Below are 18,376 nucleotides of genomic sequence, written 5' to 3' on the forward strand. Positions count from 1 at the left end.
TGATTTAGACAGCAATCACTATTATAACTTAAAATTGTTAATAATGTGTTTTATGAAGTCCGGTGAACGGTTTAATTGTGTCCTGCTGTTGGAAGGTATGACAACACCTCTACTTTCTTGGAGGTTAGAGTAAAGTCACTCAAAACTTTGACAAACCTCTTTAGATGCAGAGTGGAGAATATTCAAACCGGTTGCATGATGGCCTGGTATGGAAACACATACCATGGAAGAAGGTACAGAAGCTTCAGGAGCCACAGCACCGGGTTCAGGAACAGTTATTACCCCTCAACCATCAAGTCCCAGACCACCAGGTTCAGGAACAGTTATTACCCCTCAACCATCAGGTCCCACACCACCAGGTTCAGGAACAGTTATTACCCCTCAACCATCAGGTCCCACATCACCAGGGTCAGGAACAGTTATTACCCCTCAACCATCAGGTCCCACACCACCAGGTTCAGGAACAGTTATTACCCCTCAACCATCAGGTCCCACACCACCAGGTTCAGGAACAGTTATTACCCCTCAACCATCAGGTCCCACACCACCAGGGTCAGGAACAGTTATTACCCCTCAACCATCAGGTTACTGAATCAAAAGGGATAACTTCACTCATCCCATTACTGAAAAGATCCCACAACCTATGGATTCACTTTCAAGGACACTTCATCTCATGTTCTCGATATTTATTGCCAATATGCTTATGTGAGAATACTGTTCCTGGACTACAGTTCAGCATTCAACACCATTATTCCTTCTAGGCTCAACAAGAAGCTCAGAGATCTTAGCCTTCACCCTGCCTTGTGTAACTGGATCCTGGACTTCCTGTCAGATCACCAGCAGGTGGTAAGAGTGGATTCCCTCACCTTCACCCCTCTGCCCCTCAACATAGGAGCCCCTCAGGGTTGTGCACTAAGACCCCTACTTTACTCTCTGTATACCCATGACTGTGTTGCCACCCACAGCTCCAATCTGCTAATTAAATTTGCTGATTGGCCTAATTTCAAATAATAATGAGGCAGCCTACAGAGAAGAAGTCATCACCCTGACACAGTGGTGTCAAGAAAACAACCTGTCCCTCAACGTCGCGAAAACAAAGGAGCTGGTTGTGGATTACAGGAGGAATGGAGACGGGCTAAACCCCATTGACATCAATGGTTCTGCAGTTGAGAGGGTGAACAGCTTCAAGTTCCTTGGCATCCACATCACTGAATACCTCACATGTTCTGTACATACTGGCTGTGTGGTGAAGAAAGCACAGCAGTGACGGTTGAGGAAGTTTGGTATGGGCCCCCAAATCCTAAGAGCTTTCTACAGGGGCACAATTGAGAGCATCCTGACTGGCTGCATCACTGCCTGGTATGGGAACTGTACCTCCCTTAATCATAGGACTCTGCGGAGAGTGGTGTGGACTGCCCAGCGTATCTGTAGTTGTGAACTTCCCACTATTCGGGACATTTACAAAGACAGGTGTGTAAAATGGGCCCGAAGGATCTTTGGGGACTCAAGTCACCCCAACCACAAACTGTTCCAGCTGTTGCCATCTGGGAAATGGTACTACAGCATAAAAGACAGGACCAACAGGCTGGGACAGCTTCTTCCAACAGGCCATCAGACTGATTAATTCATGCTGATACAACTGTATTTCTATGTTATATTGACTCTGCTGTTGTACATACTACTTATTACAAAATACTATGAATTGCACATTGCACACTTAGACAGAGATGTGATGTAAAGATTTTTACTCCTCATGTATGTGAAGGATGTAAGTAATAAAGTTAATTCAATAACTTATTTATTATTATTTCATTGTTTCATTTATATTTGCATAATTTGCTGCCTTTTGCACGTTGGCTGTTTGTCATGTTGTGTGCAGCGTTTCATTGATTCTTTTATGATTCTTGGATTTACCGTGCATGCCCACGTGAAAGCGAATCTCAGGGTTGGATATGGTGACATATATGTACTTGATAATAAATTCACTTTGAACTTTGAAACACCAATCCTCTTGACTGGAAGAGCCTACAGAATGTAGCGGATAAAGCCCGGTCCATCACGGGTAAAACCCTCCCCACCATTGAGCACATCTACACGGAGCACTGTCACAGGAAAGTAGCGTCCATCATCAGGGACGCCACCATCCAGGCCACGCTCTCTTCTTGCTGCTGCCATCAAGCAGAAGGTACAGGAGCCTCAGGTTCCACATCAGCAGGTTGAGGAACAGATATTACCCCTCAGCCATGAGGCTCTTCAACCAGAGGGGATAACTTCACTCACCTCAGCTCCAAACTCATTCTACAACCTGTGGACTCACTTTCGAGGACTCTTCTGTAGATTGGTTGCTTGTCAGGTTTTCATCAATTCTACTGTATTTCTTTGTTTTCCTGCAAATCCCTGCGGGGAAATGAATCTGAAAGTAGAGCATGGTGACACTGCAGCCCAGTTGTGAAGACCGGGTGCAACAGCTTTTCCACTTTAAAATTTTCCAAAACGGGTTTCCTGTCATTGTTGGATACGGCAGACAACTGCCAACATATGCTCTTTAATAATAAATTGACCTTGACTTTGATTTGAACAGATATTTGTGTATAAAATTGGTTCACAAGGGGGCTCCAGTGAGGCTTGAAAATGCATCAGCTACTCCTGGGTCCTCACACACACCTTGTTATGCAAGCAATAGAAACGTTTGCTGAATGATAGGATCTCAGCCCAAGACAGTGGAGCCTAATTACAGATAACAGCAAAGGGAGATAAAGAATTCTCTAACAACAACAACCTCTCTCTCAATGTCAGCAAGACCAAGGATGATTATTGACTTCAGGAGGAGGAAACAAGAGGTCCATTTGGCAGTAGTCATCAGGGATCAGAGACGGTAACTTTAAATTCATCTGTGTTATGATTTCAGAGGACCTGTCCTGAGCTCAAAACATATGAAGAAAGCATAGCAACACCTCTACTCCCTTCGGAGTTTGCAAAGATTTGGCATTACATCAAAAACTTTGACAAACTTCTACAGATGTTCAGTGGAGAGCATACTGATTGACTGGATGAAGGCCTGGTATGGCCCTTGAATGGAAAATCCTACAAAAAGTAGTGGATATGGCCCAGATGATTGGTGGTAATGCCCTCCCCACCGCTGAGCACAACTGCAAGTGTTGTTGCAGGAAAGCAGCGTCCATCATCAGGGACCACCCACTACCCAGCATATGCTCTCATCTATCTGCTGCCCTCAGGAAAAAGGAACTGAAGCCTCAGGACTCACACACCAGGCTCAGGAAGTTATTATTCCTCAACCATCAGGCTCTTGAACCAGAGGGAATTACTTCACTCAACTACACCTGCCCCTTCACTGAACCACTCCCACAACCTACAAACTCACTTTCAAGAAGTCTTCATTTCAGTTCTTGATACTTATTGCTTTCTAATTTAATATTATTTCTTTCTTTTTGTACCTGCACAGTTTGTCTTTTGCACACAGATTGAAAACCCAAGTTGGTGCTGTCTTTCATTGAATCTAGAATCTCAGGGTTACATATGGTGATGTACATGTCCTTACATAATACATTTACTTGGGACTTTGAAAAACTGTAACTCAGCTCTTAATACCAAATGAACAACTTTCACCTTTAAAAACATAACACGTCTCATTCTACCGAGGCGTGGTTGAGAGTGTGCTGACCTTTTGCATCACAACCTGGTACTCCAGCTGCAGTGCTGCTGACAAAAAAGCCTTGCAGAGGGTGGTTAGGGGAGCAGAGAAGGTTATTGGGGTCTCCCTACTGTCTGTCCAAGACCTCTTTCAGAGTCGATGCCTCCAGAAGTCACGGTACATCATTAAAGACCCCTCACACCCTCTCCATGAACTGTTTGTTCTTCTGCCATCAAGTAAATATTACAATAGCATCAAAACTAAAACCACAAGGCTACTAAACAGCATCCTCCCACAGGCAGTCAGACTGCTAAATAGCTGCTCTACCTGACTCCGCTTTGGACACTATTAACTTGCACTGGACACTTATAACTTGTTTTCAACTGACAAGTGGCTGTTGTGTTTTACTATTTATTGTTTATTATTTAGTGTTGCATTTGTTATGTTATGATTGCACTGCTCCTGGGAAACACTGTCTCATTCTGCCCTGCAGAGCTGATGTACGGTTAGAATGACAATAAAGGTTTTGAATCTTGATGTTAGGTTTCATTTTGAGAGGACTAGATTATAAAAGTAAGGATGAGGCTTTATAAGGCCTTGTTCAGACTGCTCTTGGAGAATCTTGGTTTATGTCTCTTATCTGGGAGAAGATGTACGAGAAGAAGGCAGGAGAATGAGGTTGGCAGAGCAGTCTAATGGCCTAATTCTGCTCCTATGCTTTATGGTCGTATCGTCTTATGGATCTATCAAACCGTCAAACAGAAATTGAAACAGGCCCCTCAGGGAACTGTTTTACAGGTGGGTGTGGAGAAGAGTCTTCCAATGGATTAAAGATTAGCTTTGTTTGTAACACGCACATCAAAACAAACAGAGTAATCTGTTGCTTGCTTCAAAACTCAGCACAGTCTGAAGATGTGCTGGTTTAAGCCCACAAGTGTCACCGTACCTCTGGCGCCAACCCAGCATGCCCACAGCAAAAGGAAAGCCTGTTCTGGGTGGGGGAGGGGTCCATGATGATGGAGACTGCTTTCCCATGGCTACACTCAGTGTAGAAATGGTTAAAGGCAGGGATGGCTTTATCCGTGATGGAGTGGGGCATATTCACGACTTCTTGTAAGATTTTCCAGTCAAGGGCATTGGAAATACCACACATCTATAGAAGTTTGTCAAAGTCTTAGAGGTCATGCCGAATTTTCACAACTTCTATGAAAGTAGAGGTGCTGATGTGCTTCCTTTGTCATGGCACTTCCATGCTGGACCCAGGGCAAATCCTCTGAAATGATAACGCTGAGGATTTAAAGTTGCTGTCACTCTCCAACGCTGATCCCTGATGAGGACTGGCCATTGGACCTTTGGTTTCCTCCTCCTAAAGTCAATAATGTCTACTCAGCAGATTTCCAATCTTGCTCCTATATGTTGAGTTGTCACCACCTTTGATTCGGCCTATGACAGTGGTATCATCAGCAAACTTAAATATGGCATTGGAGCTGCGCTTAGCCTCATAGTTATCAGTGCAGGGTGAGTAAAGCAGGGGGCTATGCGCATAGCCCTGTGGTGCACCTGTGCTGATGGAGATCGTGGAGGAGAAGTTGTTGTTAATCCAAACTGACTGGGGTCTGCAAGTGAGGAAATTGAGGATCCAATTGCAGGAGGTATTCAGGCCTATTGAATAGTTCTGAGGGTTGATAGCATTGTACACTGAGTTGTAGTCAATGAAGATGCATGCACCATTACTGTACAGATGTTCCAGGTTTGAGTGAAGAGCTGCTGATCTGTTGTGAAGTAGGCAAATTGAAGTGGGCCCAAGTCGCTTGTCAGGCAGGAGTTGATATGTTTCATCACCAACCTCTCAAAACACTTCATGATTGTAGATGTAAGTGCTGCTGAACGACAGTCATTAAGGCAGGATACCACGCTCTTCTTGGGAGTGAAGCCTGTTTGAAATGGGTCTGTACCTCAGCAGCTGGTGAAAGATATTAGTGAACACTGCAGCCAGTTGATCAGCAAGATCTGTACCTAGCCAGGTACCCATCTGGACTGTATGCTTCCTGTGGGTTCACCCTCCTGAAGGATGCTCTGTCGTTGGCCTCGGAGACTAAATAACAGGGTCGTCGGGGCTGTGGCAGTTTGAGAATGTGCCTCCACGTTTTGATGGTAAAAGCCAGTGTAACAGGCATTGAGCTCATCTGGAAGTGACCCTTGTCACTTGGTTTCACTTTGTTTGAGTTGATGGCATTCAAGCCCTGCCACAGCAGTCCAGCATCCTTCAGTGATTCAAGTTCAGTCCAAAATTGCCACTTCACATGTGAGACAGATGCTGCTGAGTTCCTCCACTCCATCAATACCTCTTATCATCTTGTACACCTCTATCAAGTCACCTCTCATCCTCCTTCGATCCAAAGAGAAAAGCCTGATCTTTCTCACAAGACGCGCTCTCTAATCCAGTCAGCATCCTGGTAGATCTGCTCTGCATCCTTTTCTAAAGATAAACTCAGTCTCCCAATCTGCCCTGTTATTCCTCTTGCATAGTATTTGCACTCTCTCTGTATCTATAACACAACATTCTGCAATGCTTTCTTTGAACAACCTTGATGACTTGCGTATGGAGTGCAGTCGGAAACTTTGCAGCTTACCTCAGGAACACACACAATGCTGGACGAGCTCAGCAGGTCAGGCAGCATCTATGGAAGTGAATAAACAGTCAAGGATTTGGGCCGAGACCCTTCCTCAGGAATGCTTATTCATTTCCACTGATGCTGCCGGACTTGCTGTGTTCTTCCACCATTGTGTGTGTGTGTGAGTGTGAGTGTGAGTGTGAGTGTGAGTGTGAGTGTGTGTGTGTGTGTGTGTGTGTGTGTGTGTGTGTGTGTGTGTGTGTGTGTGTGTGTGTGTGTGTGTGTGTGTGTGTGTGTGTGTGTGAGTGTGTGTGCGTTGCTCTGGATTCCCAGCATCTGCAGAATCTCTTGTGTTTGTCATTCTCTGTATCTCAGGAGAATGACAACACTACGCAATACCAATAACACGTGGGCACACAGGAGACTGCGGACGAGGGAGTAGGGGACAACACGCAAATGCTGGAGTTAAGCTTGCATGCAGGGTCTCGACCTGAAACATCGACAGATCACTTTCTCCGTCGATCCTACCTGGCCCGCTGAGTTCTTCCAGCATTTTGTGTGTTCCTTCACATTCCGGCATCTGCAGTCTCCTGTGTCTCAACGCATAAAAGGCATTTGAACAGCTGCATAACAGAATTGGACTTGATTTATTGGTGGGGCAACACAGTAGTGTAACGGTTAATATAATTCTATTGCAGTGCCAGAGATCTGGGTTCAACTCTGCTGCTGTCTAAAAGAGGTTTGCCTATTCTGCCTTTGAACTATATGGGTTTCCTCCAGAAGCTCTGGTTTCCTCCCATATTCCAAAGACATAAGGGGTACCAAGGTGCCAGGGAGCATGGTGGTTAGCATGACGCCATGTCACGTGGGGTGTCAGAGTTCAAGAGTTCAATTCTCTTGCCCTCTGTAAGCAGTTGGTACATTCTCCATGTCAACCACTTGTGTCTCCTTCAGGCGCTATGGATTCCTCCAACACATCAAACACGTACCGGCTAAAAGTTTAATTGGTCATCGTGATTTGTCTTGTGATTGGGCTCCGGTTAAAGAGGGGGTGGCTGGGCAGCACAGCTTGTGGGGTCAGAGAGGCCTGTTCTGCATCGTAACTCTAAATAAATTAAATTCAGTTGGTCAGATGGGTGCAGTGGGTGGTGTGGGTTCATTGTGCTGGAAGGGACCTGTTACTGTGCTTCATTTCAAATAAAAATATTATTCTCATACAGTTTTGAGGGATAAGGGCAAAATTCAGGCAAATGGGAGCACCTCAGGTGAACAGTTTGGTTGGTTTGGATGAGCTGGGCTGTAGGACGTCCGTCCATGTTGTTTGACTCCTTAAGCCTGTCATGGCCAGGGTGGTGGTGGGGACAAGCTCCCACTACCCACTAAATGGTCCTAATGGCATGGATCCCGAATTGCCTCTGACAACCAAGTCCAGCTCCTGGCCTTCACATGAGGCTTAGCTACTAAACCCAGCGGAACTGTTTCTATTGACAGGAGAAAGGGCAAAGGCCATAAAACCAATTGCTTCAAGCAGATGAGGTTCGTCAGCGATAGTTGGCAGCTCATCTAGAAGGAAAACTCTGATCTCAAACTTCTCCTGCCTTTGAACCACACCCAGTCACGGTGAAGGCTTCAGGAGTAAATGCTGAGGAAGAATCCAGAGCTGGAGTTCCTAAGGCACTTACGTTGGGTTCAACGCTGACTGGCAACTCCAGCAACGCTGCTGGTGCTGAACTATATCGGTGTTCAGTCTCTGCCGTTCCTTTGGATTCATCACCTACATGGAGCGAGGGAGCCTGCTACGTGGGCAACAGTTCGCTCTCAGTATTGTACTGCCCTGGCTTGCATATGACAGAGAGGATGCAACATCCACGGTCAACCCCAACCAACTGAGGGTCTCAGAACTCTATGAATCTCTGACTTTTATACTTTTATCTGCATTGTACACACAGCTGATGTATTTATGTAGGCGTACAGCTGGGCAAATAGACCTCACTAGATCGGAGTGAGGTGCTGTGTCTAACTGCATGGATTCGGCATCTCACATTATTCCAAACAATCAGAAAGGGTCAGGTTGACCGCTACCCCTTCCACCTGTCCTTCAGTGTGGCCGGAGCAGCCAGTGGACCGTGGCTACATGGAGTGTGGGAGCCTGCAGCTCCTGTTTGGAATATCTTTCAGCCCCGTGCTCCTGATATATTGGCACCCAGTGTGGAGTGGAGGCGGGGTGGGTTGCTCGGGGGGATCTACCGGTGGGCTTGCTCCTGGCCCTGGCCAAGACGACCACTCATGGGTCCAGGCGGCGGGCAGTTGAGGGCTCTAATCGCCTGCCCCTCTTCCAGGGTAACCTTCATGCCCGGGTGTCCGTAGACAGTGGGTGATATACAGTAACCACATTTTAATTTGATATTGTTAACTGTGTTAAATCCTTGATGTTTGTACTTTGTGTATTTCCAAGTTCAAGTTCAGTTTATTGTCACTCAACCATATACGTCTACACCCAAGCAAAACAACGCACATACGACTCACACACAACACATAAAGTAACGTTACCACAAATAAATTAACAATTAATTAATGACAAATGCTAAAAAGTAAACAGCATAACACTACCGGCGCTTTATACATGATGAGACCTGGCAGGGAGTTCAGTAGTCTCACAGCCTGGGGGAAGAAGCTGTTTCTCATCCCAACAGTCCTTGCCCAAATGCTACGGTACCTCCTGCCTGCGGGTAGGGGTCTAGGAGATTGCTGGACAGACGGGACGGATCATTGACAACGTTGAGGACCCTGTGTACACAGCGCTCTGGACAAATACCTTTAATGGGTGGATTCTGTGAGTGAATAAACAGTTGTAGTTTTGTTGCAAAAAGGGAATTAGGAACAAAAGACCATGAGACATAGATGCAGAATTAAACCATTCAGCCCATCGAGTCTGTTCCACCATTCGACCATGGCTGATTTACTATCCCTCTCGACCCCATTCTCCTGCCTTCTCCCCTTAACCTTTGACACCCATCGACCTGTGCTTTAAATATACCCATTGATTTTGCATTCTCAGCTGGCTGTGGCAGTGAATGCCACAGATTAACCACTCTCTGGCTAAAGAAATTCTTTCTCATCTCTGTTCTAAATGGATGTCCCTCAATTCTGAGGCTGTGTGCTCTGGTCCTGAACTTCTGCCCACCTGTAAGGAGGCAGACCTCAATGTTACACAAAATACAGATCCTCTGATAATAAATGCACTTTGAACTTCGATCCTGGACCCTACCAATATAGGAAACATCCTCTCAGAATCCACTCTGTCTAGGCCTTTCAATATTCAATAGGCTTCACTGTGACTTCCCCTCATTCCTCTAAACTACAGCAAGTACAGGCCCAGAGCCCAAACACACCTCATCTACTAACCCTTTCATTCCCAAAGTGATTCTTATGAACCTCCTCTCGACCCTCTCCAACGCCAGCACATCTTTACTACTTGGATAAGGGGCCCAAAACTGCTTGCAAAGCTCTAAATGTGATCTGACTTATAAAGCCTTAGCATCACCTCCTTGTTTTTATATTCTCATCCTCTGAAATTGAACGCTAACATTGCATTCCCCTTCCTCACCACCGACTCAACCTGCCAAGTTTGGTAGACAGGCACAGAACAAGCAATCCCAGGATTAGAGGCAGCCTCAGGGGAACAGAAACGAACAGAGGGGAAGTTGTTTTAAATCTGGCCAGATTTCACACACTCTGCATGATGTAATGTACAAAAACAGACATTGAGCCTTTGGAGACGGTACAAGGAAAAAAAAACTGAGTTCCCAGAAGGAGAAAAAGAATTCCCAGAACCATGTCAATTCCTATCCCCATTCCCATTCTGACACGTTGCTCCACGGTCTCCTGTTCTGCCACGATGAGGCCATTCTTGTGTTGGAGTAGCAACACCTCATATTCCATCTTGGTAGCCTCCAATCTAATGAACATCAGTCTCACCCCCTTCCCACTTCTTCATTTTACCACGGTGGGCTCTTGCCTCTTCTCCTCACCTACCCTGGTGTACCCCCACCCTCCCTTTCTCGCATGACACACTCTCATCTCCTATCAGATTCCTTCTTCAGCCACTTACATCTATCACCTCCCAGCTTCTTACTTCATTCCCTCTCTCCCTCGCACTTGGCTTCACCTATCACCTGCCACCTTATGCTCCTACCCCTTTGCCACCTTCTTATTCTGGTGTTTCCCCCCTTTCTGATGAAGGGTCTTGGCCCAAAATGTTGACTTCTGATTCTTTTCCATGGATGCTGCCTGATCTGTCGAGTTCCTCCAGCATTTTGTGAGTGTTGTTCCAGATTTTCAGCAGCTGCAGGGTCTCCTGTGTTCCCAGAATTGGGAAACCGCTTCACCCTTAAGAAGGACAGAGTTGGGATGGGCAGTGGGATCAGCTCCAGAAAGGAGGAGTGGGGGTGACATTGCTGCACTGGGTCGAGAGGCTCAGTATGTCTCAGAAGGAAAGGAGGAGGGCAACTTGATGAAGGGTGATCTCATTGAAAGGCCAGGATAGAGGGAACATGGAGAGGATGTTTCCTACAATGGGGGAGAGTAAGACGAAGGCACAGCCTCAGCATTGAAGGACGTCCATTTAGGACAGAGATGAGGAGGAATTTCTTCAACCAGAGGGTGGTGAATCTGTGGAATTCATTGCTACAGAGAAGCTGGAGGCCAAGTCATTGGGTACATTTAAAGCAGAGATTGATAGGTTATTGATTAGTAGGGGTGTCCAGTTTATGGGGAGAAAACAGGATAACCGGGTTGAGAGGGATAATAAATGACCCATGATGGGATGGCAGGGCAGATTCAATGGGCCAGATGTCCTAATTCTACACCTATGTCTTATGGTCTTTAAGATGGTGGCACATGGATATGGGGATGATTACAATGATGGGGAACAAAGGAACTTAGGAGCTATAACTGAAAGAGAGAACCTAGCATTGATATAGAATTTATCATCCATCTCTAACTATCCCATGAGAAAGTGTGGGTGAGCCACCTTCCTTGAGCTGCTGTACTCCTTCAGTGGAACATGCTCTTCGGGAGGGTGCTTAAGGGTTTAGACCCACTGACAATGAAAGAACAGCTAAGTATTCCCCAGTCAGGTTGAGCGGGTGAGCTTGAAGGGGAACCGGCAGGTGGTGGTGTTTTCCCCTGTGTCTCCTGCCCCTCTTGCAGCTGAAAGTCTTTTAGAGATGACCACCGCGGATATCTTCAAAAGTCAGAGCCTCGAGAAGGGAGCGTAAATCACCTTCCAGGACCTTCACCAACCAGGACATGGCAACTTTTCCCTGCTATCATCAGGGAGGAGGGGTGGTATGTGATGCAAGGGCTCGCATCAATTTCTACACAGAGAGAACTCTAACAGGCTGTATCACCATCGGGTTTGGAGGCCGCAATGCACGGGATTGGAAAAAGAGTGAGTGGGACTGTATCCCTGTCTCCACGCCCCCACCCCCTCCCACTGGGGCTTTCATGTTTGACTGTTTACAATCGCAGTGGATTTAATTCGGCTTTTTTTGACACCGATCAATAGAAAAAGACTTTTTTCGTGTCAAAGTGAAAATAATTTCTACAAAGAAACTGGTACTGTACCCCGGTGTTACACAGTGACGGACCTGTCCCCACCGGTACCGTACCCCAGTGTTACACAGTGACAGACCCGTCCCCGCTGGTACCGTACCCCAGTGTTACACAGTGACAGACCCGTCCCCACCAGTACCATACCCCGGTGTTACACAGTGACAGACCCATCCCCACCAGTACCGTACCCCGGTGTTACACAGTGACAGACACGTCCCCACCGGTACCGTACCCCGGTGTTACACAGTGACGGACCCGTCCCCACTGGTACCATACCCCGGTGTTACACAGTGACCGACCCGGCCCCACCGGTACCGTACCCCGGTGTTACACAGTGACAGACCCGTCCCCACTGGTACCGTACCCCCGTGTTACACAGTGACAGACCCGTCCCCACCGGTACCGTACCCCGGTGTTACACAGTGACAGACCCGTCCCCACCGGTACCGTACCCGTGTTACACATTGACAGACCCGTCCCCACCGGTACCCTACCCTGGTGTTACACAGTGACAGACCCGTCCCCACCAGTACCCTACCCTGGTGTTACACAGTGACAGACCCATCCCCACCGGTACCGTACCCGTGTTACACAGTGACAGACCCGTCCCCACCAGTACCCTACCCTGGTGTTACACAGTGACAGACCCATCCCCACCGGTACCGTACCTTGGTGTTACACAGTGACAGACCCATCCCCACCGGTACTGTACCCGTGTTACACAGTGACAGACCCGTCCCCACTGGTACCGTACCCCGGTGTTACACACTGACAGACCCGTCCCCAACGGTACCGTACCCCGGTGTTACACCATGACAGACCAGTCCCCACCGGTACCATACCCCGGTGTTACACAGTGACAGACCCGTCCCCACCGGTACCGTACCCCGGTGTTACACAATGACAGACCCGTCCCCACTGGTACCGTACCCCGGTGTTACACACTGACAGACCTGTCCCCAACGGTACCGTACCCTGGTGTTACACCATGACAGACCCGTCCCCACCGGTACCGTACCCCAGTGTTACACAGTAACGGACCATCCCCACCGGTACCGTACCCCGGTATTAACCGTAACAGACCCGTCCTCACTGGTACTGTACCCGTGTTACACAGTGACGGACCCGTCCCCACCGGTACCGTACCCCGGTGTTACACAGTGATGGACCCGTCCCCACCAGTACCGTACCCCGGTGTTACACAGTGACAGACCCGTCCCCACCGGTACCGTACCCCGGTGTTACACAGTGATGGACCCGTCCCCACCAGTACCATACCCCAGTATTAACAGTAACAGACCCGTCCCCACCGGTACTGTACCCCGGTATTAACCGTAACGGACCCGTCCTCACCGGTACCGTACCCCGGTATTAACCGTAATGGACCCGTCCCCACCGGTACCGTACCCCGGTGTTATACAGTGACGGACCCGTCTCCACCGGTACCATACCCCGGTGTTACACATTGATGGACCCATTCCCACTGGTACTGTACCCCGGTGTTACACAGTGATAGACCCGCCCCCACCGGTACCGTACCCTGGTGTTACACAGTGATAGACCCGTCCCCACCGGTACCATACCCCAGTGTTACACATTGATGGACCCATCCCCACTGGTACTGTACCCCGGTGTTATACAGTGACGGACCCGTCTCCACCGGTACCATACCCCGGTGTTACACATTGATGGACCCATTCCCACTGGTACTGTACCCCGGTGTTACACAGTGATAGACCCGCCCCCACCGGTACCGTACCCTGGTGTTACACAGTGATAGACCCGTCCCCACCGGTACCATACCCCAGTGTTACACATTGATGGACCCATCCCCACTGGTACTGTACCCCGGTGTTACAGTGACAGACCCGTCCCCACCGGTACCGTACCCCGGTGTTACAGTGACAGACCCGTCCCCACCGGTACCATACCGTGCTGATGTCACTGCAGACTGAAGAGCCTTTTCTCTTGCTCTGCTGTACCTATCTGTGTTCTTGGTGAGTGAAGGCAACAGGACTTGGCAGGTCGAGTATAATGTGGGAAAATACCCTCAGCATTACCTGTAGGCTTTCAGTATCCGATCCACAATGGCATCACCGATCTCATTAAAGACGTTCTTATTGTCAGCACAGCTGATGAAGAATTGGTTCTGGGGAGAATGGAAGAGAACTTTCAATGACTATGTTGTTACTGTGAGCCCTTCTTGCCGAGTCTTCACTCCCACAGCCCTTCATACTGTGAACCCTTCATACCTAAGCCCCTCATTCCCTGATCCCTTCACTCCTTGAGCCCTACATTCCCTCAGCCCCTCATTCCCTGATCCCTTCACTCCTTGAGCCCTACATTCCCTCAGCCCCTCATTACCCAAGCCCTTCATTCCCTGTGAGCCCTTCACTCACCGAGCCCTTCCTTCTCTGAGCCCTTCATTCCCCAAGCCCTTCACTCCTTGAGCTCCTCATTCCCTGTGAGCCCTTCATTCTCCAAGCCCTTCATTCCCAGGAGCCCCTCAAGCCCTGGGCCCTTCATTCCCCTAGACTCCTGGACCTTCACTCCCCTAGACCTTCATTACCCGAGCTCCTCATTCCCCAGGCTAAACAATAAGAATAAAGTAGTGGGTGGAGGGGAAGGAGGAAAGCTCAAATGTGATAGGTGAAACCAAGTGTATGGGAACAGTATCCCTCCTTTCCTCCCTACACATTCTCATCCTGGCATCTTCTTCCTGAGTTTGCAGTCTTAATGAGGGGTCTTGGCCCAAAACATTCATTTCTATAGATGCTGTCCGACCTGATAGAGTAGATAGTCAGTTGGAATGTCTAAACTCAGAGGGCATTCATTTAAGGTGATGGGGTAATTTCAAAGGAGATGTGAGGGGCAAGCTTTCTTATTCCACAGAGAGCGGTGGGGGCCTGGAATGTGCTGCCTGTGGTGGTGGTGACAGAGATCCAGTTCTGTGCAAAGGTCTTCGGCTATATTCATACATACAATGGTATGCAAACGTTTGGGCACCCCTGGTCAAAATTTCTGTTACTGTGAGTAGCTAGGCAAGTAAAAGATGACCTGATATCCAAAAAGCATAAAGTTAAAGACGACACATTCCTTTAATATTTCAAGCAAGATTACTTTTTTATTTCCATTTTTTCCAGTTTCAAAATAACAAAAATGGAAAAGGATCCAAAGCAAAAGTTTGGGCACCCTTCACGGTCAGTACTTAGTAACACCCCCTTTGGCAAGTATCACAGCTTCTAAATGCTTTCTGTAGCCAACTCAGAGTCTTTCAATTCTTGTTTGGGGTATTTTTCTTGCAAAAGGCTTCTAGTTCTGTGAGATTCTTGGGCCATCGTGCATGCACGTCTCTTTTGAGGTCTATCCACAGATTTTCGATGATGTTTAGGTCGGGGGACTGTGAGGTCCATGGCAAAACCTTCAGGTTGCACTTCTTGAGGTTGTCCATTGTGGATTTTGAGGTGTGTTTAGGATCATTATCCTGTTGTAGAAGCCATCCTCTTTTCATCTTCAGCTTTTTATTATAGATGTTTGCTTCCAGAATTTGCTGGTATTTAATTGAATTCATCCTTCCCTCTACCAGTGAAATGTTCCCCATGCCACTGGCTGCAACACAAGCCCAAAGCATGATCGATCCACCCTCGTGCTTAACAGTTGGAGAGGTGTTTTTTTCATGAAATTCTGCACCCATTTTTCTCCAAATGTACCTTTGTTCACTGCGGCCAAAATGTTCTATTTTAATTTCATCAGTCCACAGGACTTGTTTCCACAATGCATCAGGCTTTTTAGATGTTCCTTTGCAAACTTCTGATGCGGAATTTTGTGGTGAGGACATAGGAAAGGTTTTCTTCTGATGACTCTGCCATGAATTGTGCAGGTGTCGCTGCAGAAGAACAATACACCACCACTCCAATGTCTAATAAATCTTCCTGAAGGTCCTTTGCAGTCAAATGGGGGTTTTGATTTGCCTTTCTAACAATCCTACGGGCAGTTCTCTCGGAAAAGTTTTCTGGACCTCAACTTCACCTCCACCATTCCTGTTAACTGCCATTTCTTAATTACATTACGAACTCAGGAAACAGCTACCTGAAAACACTTTGCTATCTTCTTATAGCCTTGTGGGCATCATTTATTTTAATTTTCAGAGTGTTGCTTCGAGGAGCCCATGGCTGCTGATTGTTGGGACAAGGCTTGAGGAGTCAGGGTATTTATAAAGCTTTGAAAGTTGTATCACCTGGCCTTTCCTAACAATGATTGTGAACAAGTCATAGCCCTAACAAGCTAATTAAGATCTGAGACCTTGGTAAAAGTTATCTGAGAGCTCAAATCTCTTGAGGTGCCCAAACTTTTGCATGGTGCTCCTTTCCTTTTTATCACTCTAAAATTATACAAAACAAAAATAATACACTAATCTTGCTTTAAATCTTGAAAAGAATGTGTCATCTTTAACGTTATGACTTTTGGAGATCAGTTCATCTTCTACTCACTTAACTATTCACAGTAACAGAAATTTTGACCGAGGTGCCCAAAGTTTTGAATGCCATTGTACTGTAGTAATTTTATGTATTACAGTGTACTGCTGCCGAAAAAAAAAAAATTTCATGACATACGTGAGTGATGATAAACCTAATTCTGATATGGGTCTCTACTGTGGACTGAGAATGGAAAGAGGGCAGGGAGAAAGGAATCATTGTTGGGAAAAGAGGAAGGGAGCGGAAAGGGAGTGGGGAACACCAGAGAGACATTCTGCAATGATCAATAAACCAATAGTATTGGAATCAAATGACTTTGCCTGGCATTCCTGGCACTCCTCCTCTGCCACCTGTCCCACACCCCTTCTGCGGCACTCCACCCTCCCCATTCCCAACATCCTTTGCTCCTGCCAGACTGACAAACTTGTCTACTCCACGTTGACAAGTAGAGTACTGTGCAAGACTGTCAGGCACCCTGGCTACAGATACATATACCTACAACTTTTGTATAGTACTGTAAATCTGAAGGCACATAAGGTTTGGCATCTATCAAGGGAAATTGACAGTAAACATTTTGAGCTAAGACCCATCACCAGGACATACTGGTTAGCAGGTTGATTGGTCATTGTAAATTGTCCTGGGATTAGGCTGGTATTAAATAGGTGATTTGCTGGGTGATGTGGCTCGTAGGACCAGAAGGACATGTCCCACGGTGTATCTCCAAGTAAATAAATGAATAATTCTCCCACCCTCCTTTAGGATGTGTTGGGGGTAGGAACAGTTTGACATGTTCAGCCCACAATATTGTGTCAAACCAATTAAATTAGTAATCAAATGGCCAGCTAAACTAATCCCTTCTGCTACACAGTGTCCATATCCCTCCATTTCCCTCACATTCATGTGCCTATCTGAACATCTCCTAAAAGCCTCTAACGCATCTGCCTCTACCACCGCTCCAGCCACCCACCACTCTCTGAGTGAAAAGACTTACCCTCACATCTCCTTTGAAATTACCCCCTTTACTGCATGTCCTCTGGTATTGGAGGTTTCAACGTCTGGGGAAAAGATACTGTCTGTCCGTCTATGCCTGTCATAATCTTACAAACATCTATTAGATCTCCTTTTTGCTTCTGCCACTCCAGGAAAAAGAACACAAGTCTGTCCAACTTCTCATCACAACACATGCTCTCTAATCCAGAGGGAAACCTGCTAAACCCCTTCTGCACCCTCGCAAAGCCTTGAAATCCTTTCTGTAATGGAGTGGCCAGAACTGTACGCAATATTCCAGATTTGTCTTCATAGCTATCTGTAAGGAAACGTCTCTCAAGCTTGTATAAAGATACTTTGATAATAAATGTACTCTGACTTGGAGATGTGTCTGCTGATGACGGAGGGTGATTGGTGGAGACGTGTGCTGCCATTCCATACCTCTATGTAGATGTAGTGTTTGCTGTTCTGAATCACGTTAACGTAAGCTTTGTGAATGGATTCTTCGTGATATTTGATCCCACATGACCAGTCTGCGGCTGATCTCAACACCTGGGGAACAAAGAGAGGTGTGAGTCGATCGAGGTCAGTAAGGGAGAGAAACAGATTGCCAGCATCTAACTTCTTTGACATTCTACCGTCAGACAGGAGAGTGATACACAACGACAGAATTGGTCAGGATGGGAAACCGCTCAATCCACTAGTTCATCAGGCTACTCGGCTCCTGGCCACATCATGGCACTGTGCTGTACTCTACAGTATTTACTTTATTTATGCATAATTCATTTGTAGCTTTTATTCTTGTTGTGTGTATTACAGTGCTTTACAGCCTGTTTGGAGAAACATTTTCTCATTTGACAGTATACATGTACAGTACATCGTTAAATGGCAATAAACTTGACTTGATGTAGAGGAGGCACTGCCTCAAGGACATGGCATCTGTCACCATGAATGGCCACCATCTGGGCCATGTCCTCTTTAATTTTATTTAGAGATACAGGGCAGAGCAGGCACAACCTCGCTGCCGATTT

The 18,376-nt window shown here is 47.0% G+C and overlaps 1 protein-coding gene across 1 annotated transcript in view; it reads right to left on the reverse strand.

Moving 5' to 3' along the window:
* LOC132406291 (phospholipase D1-like) overlaps positions 1-18,376 on the reverse strand; it is a 196,458-nt gene that overhangs the window by 29,008 nt on the left and 149,074 nt on the right. The window contains 2 exon segments of the mRNA XM_059991739.1: positions 13,944-14,032; positions 17,787-17,897. Coding sequence (XP_059847722.1) covers positions 13,944-14,032; positions 17,787-17,897 — 200 coding nt within the window.

Source organism: Hypanus sabinus, chromosome 2 (assembly GCF_030144855.1).
Source record: "Hypanus sabinus isolate sHypSab1 chromosome 2, sHypSab1.hap1, whole genome shotgun sequence".
Lineage (NCBI taxonomy): Eukaryota > Metazoa > Chordata > Chondrichthyes > Myliobatiformes > Dasyatidae > Hypanus > Hypanus sabinus.